The 19,578-nt window shown below is 34.6% G+C and overlaps 1 protein-coding gene across 1 annotated transcript; it reads left to right on the forward strand.

The window, feature by feature from the left end:
- The first annotated feature begins 12,611 nt into the window (after positions 1 to 12,611).
- On the forward strand, positions 12,612 to 19,374 carry LOC143056519 (calmodulin-like). Its single transcript, XM_076229600.1, has 5 exons — positions 12,612 to 12,669; positions 15,675 to 15,705; positions 16,604 to 16,747; positions 17,445 to 17,687; positions 19,051 to 19,374. Exons 1-5 carry the CDS (start codon positions 12,667 to 12,669, stop codon positions 19,080 to 19,082), a joined length of 453 nt encoding a protein of 150 aa, XP_076085715.1. The 5' UTR covers positions 12,612 to 12,666; the 3' UTR covers positions 19,083 to 19,374.
- The last annotated feature ends 204 nt before the right edge of the window (positions 19,375 to 19,578 follow it).

Raw genomic sequence — 19,578 nt, forward strand, 5'->3', positions numbered from 1 at the left:
CGGAAAAGCTTCCCTTTCTATCAGTTCCTAAGACTTGTACATTTAAAAAAAAGAATCTATTTTGAGACATTGTATGGGTATTCTATATTAAAAATTCCCTGGAATCAGTGAAATATTATTTACTTTTCTGGACAATCATAACTGCTACTAATTACAGACTGAAAGCATGAAGATGTCTATTAAAGTGATATGTTTAATTTTTTGTTTTCAATATTTCTGTCACTAAACACATTTTGGTGATTTGCGAGATTTGCAAGATTTTTTTTACGATTAATTGTAAACAATATGCACATGTGTCTTTCTTCTTGGATACACCGATTTACTTTCTATAAACGTAAACAGAAATAATGGCCTTTCCAGTGCATTTCAAGACTAAACAATTGAATTCGAATATTTTAATCGCTAGAACCTAGAAAGAAAAGTATTTATTTATACAAATCATTGTATATATCGACATGTCATAAAACAAACACACAACTTCAAATTTTCATCAGATGTCCATTGGTTTTTAAAAATGTAATTTGTTTTTTTCTGTACTGCTAAAAAGTTCGGAAAGTAGAAAACTGAAAAGTGAATGTTCGCAACGTTTCTAGTTTGCATATCAAATTCTTTTTGGGGAGTAAAAAGTGTTTGCTCAAGAACTTGATCTGTAACAACAGCATAATAGTCTTATGAAATTAATAACACACATACACTACTGGTAGTTAGCTGAAAGTTCCGACGTCAAGCCACTTTTACTTATGACGTTAAAGTTTTTTAATTGGGATTTCAAATTTCGCAGGAACTTGTGTGATTTTAAATAGTGGTAGACACAATTTCTTACAAGTGTAAAAACGTCTAGTTGTATCTTGGTCCGTCTTAAAAATACAGAATTACCAATAAAGAATATATAACTATTTTGACTTTAGGGAAATAGAGATAACCTGAATAAAGATAATTGCAAGCAAATGTTCAGTTTTTTTTTTGGCATTGAAATCATGAAGCAGTGAAGAACCATATATATTTGGAAATTTTCACAAAGACATGTAGCAATACACTTGCATGTCCATAAAGCTCTAGCAATAAACATATGCTGGTTAAATTTACCAGGGACATACACATAATGTGTGACATGAACATATATGAATTATACATTTAGAGGTTAAATAGTTTGCGCGAGCAAAATCTACAAAAGGGTAAGACACGTTGATATCGGTTAGTTGCTACAGTGCCCAGGTTTTTTATTGTGTGCTTTGTTTTGCGAAATATGTTCTAGATTAACAAAGCAGGTGGTTTGGGCGCACAAATAACAGGTTATGCCACACCTCAAAACTGATTTTCAATTTTACTATGATACTGTAAACCAACTTGATTTCGCGAGCGATTTATTTTTGCGACTTTTGCGAATAGAAAAATAACGCAAATTTAAATCGTCGTGAATATGTTTAGCTTTGGTCTTTCCTTATCAAACCACTTCAAGTAAATTATAAAATCGCGAAATTAAATTGCCGCGAAATGGACTAGATATTGATAAACGCATAACAAAGTATCCGCAAAAATAAGTTGGTTTACAGTAGTCTATTTGACATCAACAATCAAAGTCGGGCTTCGAATTACTTTGATATTTCCTTTTCAAGAAGCGTTGCTAATCATAGTTGAATTTATATCAGACCTTCGTGTGACCTAACTGAAAGTCCAACAGGGTCTTTGCGTCCACCGTACATTTCTTGGTACCGATGATAGCCACTTGTACATTAATAAAAAATATGCAATGTAGCTTCTAGTCGCAATCGAAAACTATCGATTTTGCTATTTATAGAACATTGTTTATAAATCGTTGAAAAGTAAAAAAAAAACAACCGATAAATACTATGATAAAGCTGGTGTGAATTTGCTGAATTAATGTTCGTTCAATTGATATCAATTTATCATACATTTGTGGGTCTATGTATTGTGTTTGCATACGCGTGTTTTTGTTTTAAGATATCAAAATGTCTTTGTTTCATCGACTTCAACATATTACCAGTGTTTTTCCGATGTATCTTTTAGATAGCCTCGTTAGTATTGTTATTGTATTTTTTCTTTTATTACTGCATTTCTAGTGAAAACTGTTGAAAGAATTATGTTTAATAAAAAAAAGTGAGTGTCAAATATAAATCTATTGAATATAAATGTTTAAACAAAATGCTTACATGACTTGAAAACTGTTCATCATCCTCGTCCGCTATTCCGATGTAATTGAACTTTAACTTTTCTTTAATATCTATGAAAATCTGGTATTTGTCTCTAATCACGTCATCTACAGATAGAATAAACAAGCTATACTATATTCATCACAAGCAAAAATTTTAGTGTATGGTGTATGTTCGATCAACATGTGCAAGTTAGGAGTGACAGCAAACATAATGTGATAAGAAAAAGCATATGGTCAATTCCTGGTTGGATCCAGAATTCTATCATGGTTAGCATCAGATTTGGATGACAATCGAATCCACATTCAAACCATGAAAACCTTGGAAAAGACTTTACTAAGTTGAAAAACTCGTGTTTTGAATAATAACATAAACCTTTTTTGAAGAAATTTAACGCGACTTTCATACAAGTGAAAGGTTAAGCTAGCTATAAAACCAGGATTAATTCACTATTTGCTACATAAGAAAATACCTTTACCAAGTAAGGAATTTTTTTGATGCGTTAAAGAAAGCTTTGGATTTTGATTCGGGACTATTGTTTGAATTTTCAAAGACAAATAACCACCAGGAATCAATTCATTCTACCATGCAGATCATGTTGTACAACTGAGGCTAGTGATCACTCAGGTTTTTTTTTAAGTAAGATTCCCCCACTCTCATTCACTCACCAACCCACTCTGATTAATGCACATGCCTGCCCACTCTTTCCAATCTCATTCATTCACCCAATCTCACTTACCCATCCAAGGTTACTCTCATTCACCCAGCACCAACAACTCTCCCTCTCATTCACCCATTCTCAATCACCCACTCCCTCTCACTTTCACTTTCACTCTCACTGATTCACCCACTGTAGCTCCCATTCATTCTCACTCTCTCTCATTCACCCACTCCCTCTCTCTCAAATTTCATTCACCCACTATCTCCCATCTCCCATTCTCTCCCATTCACCCACTCTCCACTCTCTCCCATTCACCCACTCTCTCCCATTCACCCACTCTCTCCCATTCACTCGCACTCTCACTCACTCGCTCTCCCACTCACCCATGTCATTTTCTCTCACCCACTTTTATGCAACCACTCTCTCTCTGACTCTGTCTCCCATTCACTCACTCTGTCACACATTCATTCACCCTGTCTCTCATTCAGTCATTCTGTCTCTCATTCACTCTTTCTGTCTCTCATTCACTCACTCTGTGTCTCATTTACTCTGTCCCTCATTCTCTGTCCCTCATTCACTCACTCTCATTCACTCACACTCAGTCTCTCATTCACCCACCTCTCTCACTCACCCACCCTTATTCACCACCCTCTCTCTCACCATCCCTCACTCAGTCTCTAATTCACCCACCTCTCTCACTCACCCACCCTTCTTTCTCATTCACCCTCATTCACTCACCCCTCTCTCTCACCATCCCTCACTCAGTCTCTAATTCACCCACCTCTCTTATTCACCCACCTCTCTCACTCACCAACCCTTCTTTCTCATTCACCCTCATTCACTCACCCCTCTCATTCACTCACCCCTCTCATTCACTCACCCCTCTCTTTCACTCACCCCTTTCTCTCATTCACCCACCACTCTCTCTCATTCACCCACCCTTCTTTCTCATCCACCCTTATTCACCACCCTCTCTCTCATTCACCCACCCATCTCATTCACTATCTCATTCACTTTCTCATTCACCCAATTCACCCAACCAATCGAGTTGACCGACCTCAACCACTCACGTCCCAAACCACTTGCGTCCCAACCACTCGCGTTGACCGACACGAACCCCAACCACTGGCGTTGACCGACACGACATCAACCACTCAACCACTCGCGTTGACCAACTCCAACCACCGACTGCCACCACCGACTCCAACCACCGACCCCAACTACCGACCCCAACCACTTGCGTTTACCAACCCCAACCACTCGCGTTGACCGACCCCACCCACCACTCGCGTTGACCCATCCACTCGCACTCTCCCAATGAGTTCTCTTCCATGCGTTACCATCCCTGATATGAGCACTTTGCCCGTTCGGGTGCAAGCATAGAGAATTCCAATGGATGTGACAGTTTAGGGGTTCTACTCCCTCGGGGCTGTGGATACCACAGTCATTTGGGGACAACTCCACTGCATTCCATTATTTGGGAAAGGTTGATACCCTTACCTTCAGTTTTCCTTCATTAGGTAAGAGCACAAATTCAATAGCAAACACAGACACTATATTGTATATAACTATAAATAACATATTAAACGGTGTTTTAAAATTTTACATTTTGCAATTAAATTGTAAAGGAGAATCTATTTCATTTTGTTTTCGCTTAAATTTAAATTGTTGCGATTCCTATTATAATTGTTGTTCAATTAGCTATATTGTTTCCAGTATTTTGAATTATTTAAAAACATCTAACGGGGTGAAGTAAAGGGTGGTAACTACGATCCTCTTCTTTTTATACAACTCGTCAACATAACAAATAGAGCTTCTAGCATATTAGTAAAGTAAATGAGTTCACTTGTAATCGGTGAAGCGTTAAAATGTCAACATAAGGCATGCTGAAATTTATTTAACTGTACTGTTACTGTTACTGTTAGTATTTTCAAATAGATTTTACATGGCGATTTTCCTTTTGAGATCTCCCTCAGTTGACGGCGAACTTCTTAAATTACGCAAAAAGAATTAGGGAGGAATCTTTGCCAACTAAACATAGTAAGATCATTTGCTATATAATTCAAAATGAAAAAAAAAATAACTAAAATACTTATCAGAACTATATTGCACATTGCACACAAATTGCAACTAACTTACTAGTATTCAAAATACAGCATGCAGAATTCAATTGTAAGTATAACAAAATCAACAAAGAATATAATTCATCTCTAAGGCTTATTCTTTACAGGTTTCATGCACCAGTTTTCAAGGGATAACATTCCTTTTATTCTCCCACCCATCCCCTGCATTTCAGTCCATAATCATCTTATGACCAGGCGATAATAACTTCAACTGTTTTACTGTTATTTATTGGCATGACAATTGATCTCTGGTACGTATTTGTGAAACCTGACTGCATTGAAGAACCATTGGTGGCCTTCGGCTGTTGTCTGCTCTATGGTGGGGTTGTTGTCTCTATGGTCGGGTTTGTGTCTCTTTGACACATTCCCCATTTCCTTTCTCAATTTTATTCTTTTTTTAGCCAATATGTCTATAAATTTAGTCCATTATTCTCTAACAATTCTGTAAATCTTCTCTAGACCTTCCATATCTATGGCGTATCATAATAATACATAACATTAATCATTTCACATGCTCAAAATTAAGGAAACAGCGGGATGTAATTATTTTAATCTTAAAGTTACTAAGGTGTTTTTAATAGAGCAAAATTGCTCACATTGCTTCAATCAATCACGCTTCATCTGTGCATTGAGCAATAGTGTGGTATGCAGTGATAAGGGGGCAACCGTTTATCTTCTGGGTTGGGAACAAAATCTATTTAGTTTATTAACGCCATCAATCAATTTTTTTCTTCAAATTTGACACTTACACTGGGGTAAAGCTGATGACCGTAACTGCATTCACGGTCATCCCAAGATGTCAGATGAAAAAATAGATCAGTATCTGTATTGTCTGTTACAGTGTTTCTATATCATTTTCTTTACAAAGGAGACATTGATACGATGTAAATTTATAAAAGATTCACACGGAAATCAAAAAATTACTTCCGAGAAATGTGCATGAAACAGATAATTCGATTTAAAAAAATCGCTAAGATGACCGTAAATCACAATCGAGATGACCGTAACAGAATCAGCAATTCATAACAAGGGTGACCGTAATTGGTTAAAAGATGACCGTAATTTGTAAAGGATGACCGTAATTTCTAAATGATGACCGTAACTTTTAAAGGATGATCGTCAATTCTAAGAAATATCCGTATTTGTATGACTACTTTTTTGTATCAAATGATTAATGGTGTTGATATAAAACGTATTTATATGAGAGTATTATCCTATAGGTAGGAGAAAATAAGACGTGCTTTAAATACAAAGTTCACCATATATATCTTTTTTTACGGTAGAGGGTATAATTTTTAAAATGAACATACAGCAAGACATGCACATGAAAGAGCGGGGAAAACATGCAACAAAGCGCGATTAAATGACACCTTACAAGTATAATAAAAAAAAAGTGTGCTGCACAGCCTCCAACTAAAAGCCAAAAGATTTTTTTTTATTTCTGGAATTCCTTGTAATGACATATAATAAATGCACTTTTTTTTAAAGTGCCAATGGATGTACACCTATTGATATTATATCGTCTTTGATTTGTCTTCTATTTTGTCTTGCAAGTAAAATAACAGAACCTGTTTTTAAAATACTACGACCAAACTAGTGAAGGCGAGCTCAAGCAAAATAGATCCTTAAAATAGTCTTGTGCGTATAGCGTATCACAAGGGGCAGGGGGGATTAAGCCGCTTTTTAACAAAAGGGGGTCCAAACCCAGGGTAAAGGGGGCTCAAACTATGTGTCCCCATTCAAATGCACTGATCGGTAAATAAAAAGGGGATTCCAACCCCCGGACCTCCTTGGTTGGATCCACCACTGAGGGGAACCTTGTCATTTTGTATAAACAGCAATGTTATTCATATATATATAAAGACAAACAAAGATTTTAATCTGCTTCCTCTGGAACCATACACACAGGCTCGATTACTGGATATTCATATGTTTGATTAGTGTTTTTATGCTCCATTCATGGGCATTATGTTTTCTGGTCTGTGCGTCCGTTCGTTTGTTCGTCCGTTCGTCTGCTCGTTCGTCCGTCTGTCCCACATCAGGTTAAAGTTTTTGGTCGAGGAGGTTTTTGATGACGTTGAAGTCCAATCAACTTGAAACTTCGTACACATGTTTTCTATGATATGAGCTTTCAAATCATAATGCCAAACTACAGTTTTTTCCCCATTTTAACGGTCCACTGAACATAGAAAATTATAGTGTAGATGAGGCTTGTACTAGAGACACCTCAGAGGAACACATTCATGTTTCTTCAACTTTTCGTCGTATCTCTGTCAATTTGTATTAAAACTTTAAAGTCGTTATCAATAAATATTTCATTGTTTACGAGAAATTTGCAATTTACTATCATTGTCATGAACCCAAAATACGACAAACAAATAAAAATAAATTGATGAAACATGTTTATATCCGCTAACTAAGCCCCTATTGAGACACACACAACAAAAAGCTATGAATACAAATACGGATATTCTTTGAATTGAGGGTCATCATTTAAAAGTTACGATCATCCTTTATAAATTACAGTCATTCTTTACAAATTACGGTCATCTTTTACAAGTTACGGTCATCTGTTTACCAATCACGGTCATCCTTGTTTTATGTTACGGTCATCTTGAAAATATTTTGATAATGATTTACGGACATCTTAGCGATTTTTTCAAATTGAATTTCGCGTTTCCTGAACATTTTTCGGTAATAATTTGTGATTTCTGTGTGAATCTTTAATAAGTTTACATCGTATCAATGTATACTTTGTAAAGAAAATGATATAGAAACACTGTAACAGACAATAAAGATACTGAACTAATTTTTCATCCGACATCTTGGGATGACCGTGAATGCAGTTACGGTCATCAGCTTTACCCCAGTGACTTGAGGGTATGGGAACAATCTGGATTCCGAATTTAAAAAAAAAACATAGAATATGGGATCAGAATAATTTTTAGAAAACAAGCATACACTTCCCCTCCCTCCTCGTTCCGTCAATGACCAATGACGATTGAACATATTAAACTATCAATTAACTTTTAGTTTTGATCCCTAGTCGAATGAACTTATTGGTTTCTGTGGTTTATTCGAAAGAACATCTTTTAAAGACAACTTATCAACATAAATTCATTCAGTCCTGCAATGTGTGAAAACGTTGAAATATGCATGACAACATGCGCCAAGACGCTGATCGTTCAATATGGTATTTTTAAACGCAGTGTACAATGTGAATTCATTTCCTAAAAGCTGTTTTACTCTTTTACTATTTCTTTCTTTGATATGTTAATGGTATATGACATTTATTCAAGTGTGAAAACTGCCATGCTTAAGTATTGTGTATGTATCATTACAGAAGTAACTTATAAAGCCTTAATGATGTGTATCCGTCATTACAGACCGAAGCATTCATGTTGTGTGTGTATCACTACAGAGAAAAGCATTATTTTTGTTAATGCATCATTACGGAGTAAACTTTAAGCCTTATTGTTGTTTCTGCATCATTACCCTCAGTATTGGCCATTACACAGCAAAACGTTAGTTGTGTTTATGCATCATGACAGAGCGACGCCTAATTGTTGTTGTTCATCAACACAGACCAAAACCTAAGTGTAGCTCATTACAGAGCGAAATCTTAGTATTGTTCATTACAGAGAGAAACCTTAGTGTTGTTCATTACAGAGCGGCGAAGCCTAAGAGTTGGTCATTACAGAGCGAAGCATTAGTGTTGTTCATTACAGAGCGAAACCTTAGTGTTGTTCATTAAAGAGCAAAACCTTAGTGTTGTTCATTACAGAGCGAAGCATTAGTGATGTTCATTACAGAGCGAAACCTTAGTGTTGTTCATTAAAGAGCGAAGCCTTAGTGTTGTTCGTTAAAGAGCAAAGCCTTTGTGTTGTTCATTTCAGAGGGAAGCCTTAGTGTTGTTCATTACAGATCGAAACCTTAGTGTTGTTCGTTAAAGAGCAAAGCCTTTGTGTTGTTCATTACAGATCGAGACCTTAGTGTTGTTCATTACAGAACGAAACCTTAGTGTTGTTCATTACAGAGCGAAACTTCAGTGTTGTTCATTTCAGAGCGAAGCCTTAGTGATGTTCATTACAGATTGAAGCCGTAGTATTGTTCATTCGTGTGTTTATGCATCATTACAGAGTGACGCCTTAGTTTTGTTTGTTCATCAATACAGAACAAAGCCTTAGTTTGTTCAATACAGAGCAAAGCCTTAGTGTTGTTCATTACAGAGCGACACCGTAGTGTTGTATATGATTCATTACAGAGGAAAACCTAATTGTTGTTTATGTACCATGTCAGAGCGAAACCGAAGTGTTGCATATGATTCATTACAGAGCGACAATTTTTTGTTGTTTATGCACAATAACAAAGCGAAACCTAAGTTTTGTTTATGCATCATTACAGAGCGACGACTTAGTGTTGTTTGTTCATCAATGTACAGACCAAAGCCTTAGTGTTGTTCATTACAGAGCGAAGCCTTAGTGTTGTTCATTACAGAGCGAAGCCGTAGTGTTGTATATGATTTATCACAGAGGAAATTAAACCTAATTGTTGTTTATGTACCATAACAGAGCGACACCGTAGTGTTGCACATGATCCATTACAGAGCGACAATTTCGTGTTGTTTATGCACACTATAACAAAGCGAAACCTAAGTATTGTATATGCACCATAACAGAGCGACACCTTAGTCTTGTTTATGCATAACTAAGCAAATATTCGAAGTAACAGGACCTAAAGACGGTAAAAAGGAAATAAAAATGTTATAATTAATTCGTTAAAAAAATTCGCTTTTCTTTGTTTGAAGTATTTAACTTGGTCAACTCACTGAATTTTGTATACTTAAAGTTCCCATAAGTATTATCAATACTGAAGGTTTATATTTAGGAGATAACTGTATTGTAGTTTAAGCTCCGACAGCATCAATTGGGGATTTGATGGTCGCAAATTAAGTTTACTGGCGACGCGTTATCTCCATTCTAATGAAACTGACAGAAAACAACGTTTAAAACATGTATTTAAAGTCTGTCATATGACGTCTGCGCTTGCGCGTACGTCCCATAGCATCAATTGTCAATTGGTGCCATGTAAGAAAGTGACGTTATCCAATCAAAATGAACGTTACAAACGTTGTTGCATTAGAATGTTTGTTTATAAATTAACCAAACAGGTGATTTATTACAAGTTATTTATTATAAATAAACAGTTGTATTAATATAAATATAAATTTTATGGAAGTCTTAATTTATGTTTTATTAACATGTTTAACAATAGTATTATTGTTCTCAATTTTCTGAAAACTTTATACTAAGTCTTACATTCACTTTGGCTCACTATTAAGATTACTATACTACAATGTACTTGGTTTTTTTTCACAAAGGACATTTTAGTGTATGTAGTGACGGATCCAGAAATTTCCATAAGTGGAGGCCCACTGACTGGCTAAGAGGGTGCCGCTCCCGTCATGCGTCAGTGATTCTCTATAAAACCAACAAATCAATTTTCCGAAAAAAAGGGGGGGGTCCGGGACCCCTGCCCCCAAATAATAAAATATCGACACTGAAGTTGAAAGCCAATCCGGTTTTCTTACATGACTTTGATAACGACTGAGGATCAAGTATTTCTTCCAAACAAATAGTGTTTAGTCATATCACTACCATATCTCCTATGTTGTTAATCCATATACCATCATACAACTATAACACGTTAATCAAATGTTTATTCGGGTTACTTACATGTCATGTGATAACGAGAAAAGATCTTGTTTCAGTTTAGATTGATTTCCCGCCTTTATTAAAATGGTCTCAGTATTATAGTTTTTATTTGAATTCGTTAAGTCTTAGCGTGATTGCAGTTAAATAAATATGGAACGCCATAGCTACCTTATGACAAATTCAATCAAATCACTAAAGGTAATTGTCTATACTATTACGACATTTGACTATACTACTCTGTCGACTTGCTTTTATAAACAAATATTAAGAGGCGGACGTGAAAACTACGTCAGCAGCTGCACCAAGAAAATAAGGTCATGTATTGAGACAAAAAAAGGTACTTTTTTGTGACTCACATAATGTGACTTAGGAAAATCATATCCTTCCGTAACAAATATGTCACTCTTTGTAAATGTCTCCGTATGTTTCGTATTAATTTACAAGTTTTCTACTGTAATAGTAACAGTTATAATCGTTTTTCCTACAACTGTTATTAACGGAATTATTTTGTTTGGTAATTGCGTTTTCTTATGTAAAACACTACTGTTAATGTTTGTTGTATTGTGTCGTTGCTGTATTCTACCTTTTTAAATAAATTAAACACTTTCTGTTGAATCGTTATATTGGGGAGCAATCTTCAATATATTTTTTTATTTGAATAGTAAAAAAAAAATGTATTCCCAAATTTATGTAAAATTGAGAAAGGTAATATGGCATGTGTCAAAGCGACAGCAACCCGACCATAGAGCAGACAACAGCCGAAGCCCACCAATGACTCTTCAATGTAGCGAGAATTCCCGCACCCGTAGGTGTCTTTCAGCTGACCCCTAAAAATATGTATACTAATACAGTGATAATGGACGTCATACTAAACTCAGAATTATACACAAGAAACTAAAATTAAAAATCATATAAGACGAACAAAGGCCAGAGGCTCCTGACTTTGGACAGGCGCAAAATTGCGGCGGGGTTAAACATGTTTATGAGATCTCAACCCTCCCCCTATACCTCTAGCCAATGTCGAAAAGTAAACGCATAACAATACGCACATTAAAATTCAGTTCAAGATAAGTCCATCAAGAGATGTGTATGTACATCGTGACTTACAATGTACGTGTGCAACTCGATAAGTACCAAATGTAGAGCAGGAACTGCTTACCCTTCCAGAACATAAACTGAGATCAACTCCAATTTTTTAATGGAGTTCACATTATGTCTTTAGTTTTTCTATGTTATATTTTATAGACTTTTTTCGCCGTTTTTGTCATGGCGTTCTTTAATTGAGGGGGCGGAGGGGTCCTGATCCCGAAATCCCGGGCTCATAAACATGAAATCCCGGGGTCCCGAATTTAAAGAAATTTAAATCCCGACATCCCAAAATTCAAAAGAATTCCCGGACCCACTGAAAAGGATGAATCCCGAAATCCCGAGCTTAAAAAACCAGAGGCGATCCCGACGTCCCGAAAAGGTTCTACCTCCCCTCTTCTTTGTTTGTCGACTTATGAGTTTGAATATTTCTTCAGTTTCTTGTAAAAATTAAAAAAAAAAGATCTATATTTTAGACTGTAACTAGTGTAAGAAGTGATGAATTTTAGCGGGATCATACAGGAGGGTCTGGATGAGGGGGGGGGGGGTGTCTGTTATTCTGTAAACATTTAATTTTCACCCCTTTTTTCTCTAATCTTCAACAAATTAACCCCTTTTTCCTCTAATCTTCAACTTTTTTTACCCGTTATTCTCTATTCTTCATTTTTTAGGGCATTATTCTTTAATCATTTAACCCCATGCAAACCCTCATACAGTGACAGTAACACTCACATATAGTTTCATCTATTCTTATATTATATAAAACGGTGCAGACAATCTTCTTGCGATACAATGTCATTGTAACGTGAACTTATTGTTAGTGACGTCAGTAATAGTTGTTTGATGACGTCAAAATTATAAACGCTTAGCTTCAACGTATCCTACTACTAGATTATTTGAGATAATCAATAATGGTGAGTTTTGAATATAGATTATTTTAAATGTCTTGAAAATCAGAATATGTCAAATTTTAAAATAATTTGCATACATGTACGCACTAACAATATTTTTGCACCAACTTATGTGCTTGTTGTGGATTTGACGGTATATATATATATATATAATATATCTGCATGAAGTCCATGAACGTTCTTTAAACCGGGTTTTACAGTGCGTATCGCTGTGTAATTGTTTTTTCTACATTGGCTAAAGGTATAGTGGGAGGTTAGTGATCTCACAAAACATGTTTAACTCCTTAATTTGATAGACTTTACAAGCAGAGCCAAATACAATGAAAGTCCCAACTATGCATTGGCTGCCGAAGCTACACAAAACCCCTTACAAATATAGATTTATTTCGTCTTCAAGCCATTGTTCAACTACTAAATTGTCTATTCTTCTTACCAGCACACTTGGTACAATTAAAAACCTGATAATAAATTGTTCAAATAAGGCCTTCGAAAATAGTGGAATAAATTACTTTTGGAGTGTGAAGAACTCGTTGGAAGTACTTGATAAATTGCATGCTTATATTGGTGATTTTGAATCTGTTCAAAGTTTTGATTTTTCTACCCTGTATACCACATTGCCTCACATTCTCATTAAGAAAAAATTCACACACCTAATTAAATGGGCATTCAAAAAATCAGAATGTGAATTTATATGTTCAAACTCTTTTAGGTCATTTTTTAGTAGCAATAAACAAAAAAACTATGTTAATTGGACATGCTTTGATACTATATATGCCCTTGAATTTTTACTAGATAACATTTTTGTTCGCTTTGGGGATTCCGTATATCGTCAGATTATCGGAATTCCAATGGGAACTAACTGTGCACCACTTATTGCGGACCTGTTTTTGTATTGTTATGAGTTACAATTTATGACAAAAATAAGCAAAGACCCATCGAAACAACATCTGATAAACAAATTTAATAATACTTTTAGATATTTGGATGATATTTTGGCTCTCAATAATGACGACTTCAGTATGTATATTAATGAAATTTATCCTGTTGAACTTACTTTAAATAAAGCTAATACTAACAATGACCACTGCCCTTTTCTCGATCTTGATATCTATATCACTAATGGAAAGCTGAATACTAAAATTTATGATAAAAGGGACGATTTTTCATTTCCTATCGTTAATTATCCGTTTTTAGATGGTGACGTTCCCTTGTCACCATCTTACGGTGTTTATATATCTCAACTTGTACGATTCGCTCGTGTATGTAACAATGTTTTAGATTTTAACGAGAGAAATTTATGTATTACGGAAAAATTATTACACCAGGGTTTTCGATATCACAAACTAGTCAAAACCTTTACTAAATTTTATCATCGGTATAAAGACATCATTCGTAAATATAGCTCAACATGCCGACTTCTAATACGTTCAGGTATTTCACATCCAATTTTTTATGAAAATATTCTTTATAAAGCACAAAGGTGTCAGTATTCACCTCAGAAACTTACAAAACCTTTGAATAGACTTATTAAGAAGGGATATAATTACGATACTGTTGTCAAGTCATTACAAATTGCATATTTTGGCGTTAATATTGAGTCACTGATAAGGTCTTTGCATCGGAGCTAAACACATTTATTCTAAAAACAGTTATTGGCATGACACGGGTTATGTTCTTCTCATATATGTTATGATGGTATGATACTAAACCCCTAACGGGAAGGATTGTGCCTGATGTTCATATGATGAAATCATAATCTTTCAGTCAGTTTAATTGAAGTCTGGAGCTGGCATGTCAGTTAACTGCTAGTAGTCTGTTGTTATTTATGTATTATTGTCATTTTGTTTATTTTCTTTGGTTACATCTTCTGACATCAGACTCGGACTTCTCTTGAACTGAATTTTAATGTGCGTATTGTTATGCGTTTACTTTTCTACATTGGTTAGAGGTATAGGGGGAGGGTTGAGATCTCACAAACATGTTTAACCCCGCCGCATTTTTGCGCCTGTCCCAAGTCAGGAGCCTCTGGCCTTTGTTAGTCTTGTATTATTTTAATTTTAGTTTCTTGTGTACAATTTGGAAATTAGTATGGCGTTCATTATCACTGGACTAGTATATATTTGTTTAGGGGCCAGCTGAGGGACGCCTCCGGGTGCGGGAATTTCTCGCTACATTGAAGACCTGTTGGTGACCCTCTGCTGTTGTTTTTTATTTGGTCGGGTTGTTGTCTCTTTGACACATTCCCCATTTCCATTCTCAATTTTATTGTATGATTTTTAATTTTAGTTCATTTATATGTTTTGGAATTTAGAATGACGTCCATTTTCACTGAACAAGTATACACAATTTTTTAGAGGCCAGCTGAAGCATGCCTCCGAGGTGGCCTTCGCCTGTGTTACTGTTCTTTTGGTCGGTCTGTTGTCTCTTGTTAATTATTTCCATTCTCTATTTTACTGTTAATTCCAAAAACAATTCAAGTATTTATCATTGTGGTTTTTTGAAGTTGTAATGGTAAACATACGTCGGGTTGTTTTCGATTTTAGGAAAAGTCAATCGTATCAGATATCAGAATGCAAGTTCTTATCATTATACTCAAGTCGTTCTTTACCCATTAACAAAAACCTCGTTTTAATTTATGAAGTTATGAGTAATTTATAAAGGTTGTGTACGTACGTACAACTACAATTTTATTTCGTGTATCATAAAAATTATAGTTAGTCGCCTGTATTGAATTTAAAGACAGCCTTTATAACTATGAAAATTACTTTTTAAATCTTGTACGTTCGAAGAGCTAGTATCCTAAATACCCATTTGGCCGCTTTTGATAGTCCTTCCTGAACGCTGATTATCACTCTCAAATTTAAAAACATGGGGTGGCTGAATATTTGAATTTTATCGTATCATTTTTCTACAAGTTATTAATTAGATGGAAGCAAAATAATTATTTATCTACATGTGTGTTGGTAGTATTATGAATGTCTTTTATTTGTGTAATAAATATTTTATAGGTTGACAAATTAACCAAAGAGCAAATTCTAGGTAAGTTACCAAAACACAACTTGTTTCTGAACAAATAATGTTGATTTAAATATAATAGGTGACACGATATCCACATTTCCTTGATATTACTGACAATTATCAGCTAAATAAACCCCTCTTTATCTAGACAAACGCTTCTATACCAAGATCGCTTCTTCCATGGATTAAATTAAAGCTTTGATTTTCAGACTCGTGTTGGTATTTTTTCTATTTGGTTTTAGTTTCATTGTTATTTTACTAGAAGATGCCTGCGAAATCTTGGTACAATATGCCAAGTGTTAAAATACAAAGAGTTTTTAAATACTGCGGTAGTACGTGGACTGATCATGCGCGAAAGCGTATATGACACGGATCAATAACTCTTCGAATTTGAATATTTGCGAATTTGGATATTTCCTCTAAATTTTGCGTTTTCTGTGGGAAAAGGTTGTTTCAAGGAAGGAAGTACAAAACACACCACATGTATACGTCATATCACAAATATTTTAGACTTAGTAAGGTTTCAGAGAAGTGACGGCTCAATGAAATTGGTCTCTTTTTACAGTTAGGGGTTTTTTGCTTGTGAGAGAGCTGTCTACTTATTTTATTATCATGATTAATTATCTATTTCTTATACTGTATTTTTCATTTTGGACTTTTGTGGATAGTTGTCTCATTGGCAATCATACCATATCTTCTTTTTTATATATCTTCCTGTAGAAGTATAGATATGTTAAAATCATTTATTTTCAGTAGGTTATAAACTCTTAGAGTTTCCCTTACTTTTGTATTTTCAGAATGTAGGGCAGCTTTCCGTCTATTTGATAAAGATGGCGACGGTACTATTACAACACATAAGATAGGGGTTGTCATGTGGTCATAAGAACTCTGATTGTTTCCTTGACTTTTATATTTTCAGAATGTAGGGCAGCTTTCCGTTTGTTTGATAAAGATGGCGACGGTACTATTACAACACATGAGATAGGTGTTGTCATGAGATCATTAGGAAAACACCCAACAGATGAAGACCTGAAAAAAATTGTAGATGAGATTGATATAGATGGTAATACCTATAAAATAGAGGGCCCCTATAATAGATACATGTATACGAAGATAGATATGTGGTATGCATGCCAATGAGACAACTCTCCAGCCAAGTCACTATTTGTAAAAGTAAACCATTATGGTCAAAGTTCGGCCTTCAACAATGATGTCCGTCCCCTTTTTTATCATGTCTAGATCTGTTTTTCTGATAACTTCTGTATCATTTTGGTTTATTTTACTTTATTTAGAGTATATGTATACTGGCCTGACGGATAAATTATTGTTATTGCTTTATTTGCCCTCTTTGGGGGCAGCATTTAAACTGTCGATTTCTGGGGGGGAAAGCGATACAATTATTTTGCTTAAACAACTGACCCTTAAAGTGCCGGGTGTGCATTACAATTCAATATATTATATGTGCATTGAATTTGTCGAAAAACATAAACTTTATTTGTACTTTAAATACTCGCTCCGAAACCAGTGAAAAGCTCAGCCTCGCGTTTCGTCCCGTTTCTAAACATAATTATTTTCCTACAATGTACTTGTATTGTATATATTTATATATTTCTCCAGTAGAATCTATGTGTCAAGCTATTCAGATAACTGGTTTCAGGCGTAGCTTATCGTTTCAATTAAAAAATGCACTTGGCGAACAGTTGAATAACTTAAGGTCTCATTATATTAAAAAAAAACAAAGAAACACACATATTTTTAAGGTGATGGAACAGTGACATTTGAAGAATTTTTGGCCATAATGACAAAACAGTTATGCTCTAAAGAAACCGCTGCGGATATTCGAGAGGCCTTTCGAGTTTTCGATAAAGACGGAAAAGGTTATCTCACAGTATCAGAGTTTCAGCACATCATGGGAAATCTTGGAGAGAAAATGACATGGGAAGAAACGGAGGAGATGATAGAAGAGGTCGACACGGATGGTGATGGAAAAATTTCTTGTGACGGTACACATATTTACTTGTGCAAGGCCAACAAAAAAATATGTGTGTTTCCTATTTCCCTATTTACCCTATATTTTAAGCTGAGAAACAGCCTATCTTATTTTTATTTTTTTTTTTTTTTTTGGGGGGGGGGCATTTTTCAATAAGCATTGTTAAAGTCAGAATTTCTCTCCGGACCGATAGACTAAAAAACATAATTTGTTAAATAAAACAAAATCCGTACCTATATAAATGTACATGTAGCTACATTGTACATACCCTATTTTTTCAAAGAGTTAATAGAAAAAAAACACATATTATTTTATTTGGCCTAATTAAAAGTTGAAGTCTGAACTTTTCTACTGTTCTGGTGTACAATCAATAGAAATGTTTAATGAAATAATGCCCAAAATAATAACTCTATAAAGAATCAATTCCTTTCAATGTTTGGGAAAGATGGATTTACGACACGGTGTAGGGGTAAAAATTGTCCGTTATGAAATTATGTCCATCGGACACATTTTCACAGTGAGTTATGTCTACACAATGGTATTATGAAATATCATCCGGACAATAATATATTTCCCTATGAAATCATGTCCACAGAAGTGAAAAAAGTGCCCTTCAAAGAAAGGACAATGTTTCATACGGATAAAATGTCCATCATATAAAAGGAATAATGGTTAATAACCCTAGTATCGCAATAAAGCAAAATTTTACAAACTACTCAATTAAACAACAACACCTTGTCTTGACCTTCTTTGCACGGTGACTCTTTAATAATTAGTTTTTTCAAAGCCTTAGTTAAAGATTGAAAAATTGTAAAATTTTCAAGCAATCAATTAAAAGAGTAGGGAAATTGAACTATGTATTAATTAAAAACATTATGTCGACAAATATCAAAAAAAAATAAAAAGTTTTTAAACATAACAGAGAAAATTAAAAATTGAGCAACACGAAACCACACCAACCTAGGTTACTTGAATATGGTGACACAATTCTTAAAAAAAGAGGATGATTTAAAAAAAAAAGTGTTAAGCAGACGCCAAGTATGATTTATTCTAGCAAAATTTGTATACTGTGTAAGGTTTGTTCCTCTATTTGGTAATCATGTATATATAAAGTCGATGTAGGAACATTCAAAATGTCCATGGTTGTAGTATAAAAGAGAAAATCAAACCTCAAACATTTAAAAATCGATTATAATTATGCGATTTGTTTAAAATTCACGATCTTGCAGCTGCTGGTGTGTCATATTCATCTGTAATCCTATGGTTTGATATTTCTATGGAATACATTTGTAGCAATATTTATTAAAACAATACATGTATTAAGTTATTTAAGCAATTTCTTTTTTAAATTAATTGAATTAGTCGTCTCTTTTCAGATTTCATAAAAATAGTTACTACGACAGAGTAAAGTCGTTTTTGTATTGATTGGTAATGCAAAACCATTAGCTTGAAAATGACTCAACAATATTTCTTGATTATGAAGTGAAGTTCAACGAAACGAAACAGAAATGTGAACAACGCAAATGTTGAACAACAAATACACTATTCTTGTTTTGAATATTTTTGGCGGGAAAATTAGCAAACACCGACAAAAGTGAGAGGGAGATAGATACAAAAATACCCTTTGTTTTCATTTCGGTCATTGAATAAAATTATACATTGTTGATATTATGTACTGATAATTAAATAATCGACATGTCACTATGTGCTGTTATTAAAACAATTTACTTAGCTTACAGCGTTACATAAAGTTTCCCTGTGTAACTGTTTTAATCATAGTTATCCAGGAAGATCATCTAATAAAATATATGTTAGTAGTATACATGTATACATTTAAGCATTGAACAAAGTCATGCTTTTCTCGGACAGTTTATAACGTCTTGTTGTAAACCGTTGGATGTATA

This window comes from Mytilus galloprovincialis, chromosome 13 (genome assembly GCF_965363235.1).
Source record: "Mytilus galloprovincialis chromosome 13, xbMytGall1.hap1.1, whole genome shotgun sequence".
Lineage (NCBI taxonomy): Eukaryota > Metazoa > Mollusca > Bivalvia > Mytilida > Mytilidae > Mytilus > Mytilus galloprovincialis.

Excerpts from the sequence above, each read along its gene's own strand:
- LOC143056519 (XM_076229600.1), top strand. Across the intron at positions 16,748-17,444 it reads AGATGAGATTGATATAGATG|GTGATGGAACAGTGACATTT; the intron begins GTAATACCTATA and ends CATATTTTTAAG. Across the intron at positions 17,688-19,050 it reads TGGAAAAATTTCTTGTGACG|ATTTCATAAAAATAGTTACT; the intron begins GTACACATATTT and ends GTCTCTTTTCAG.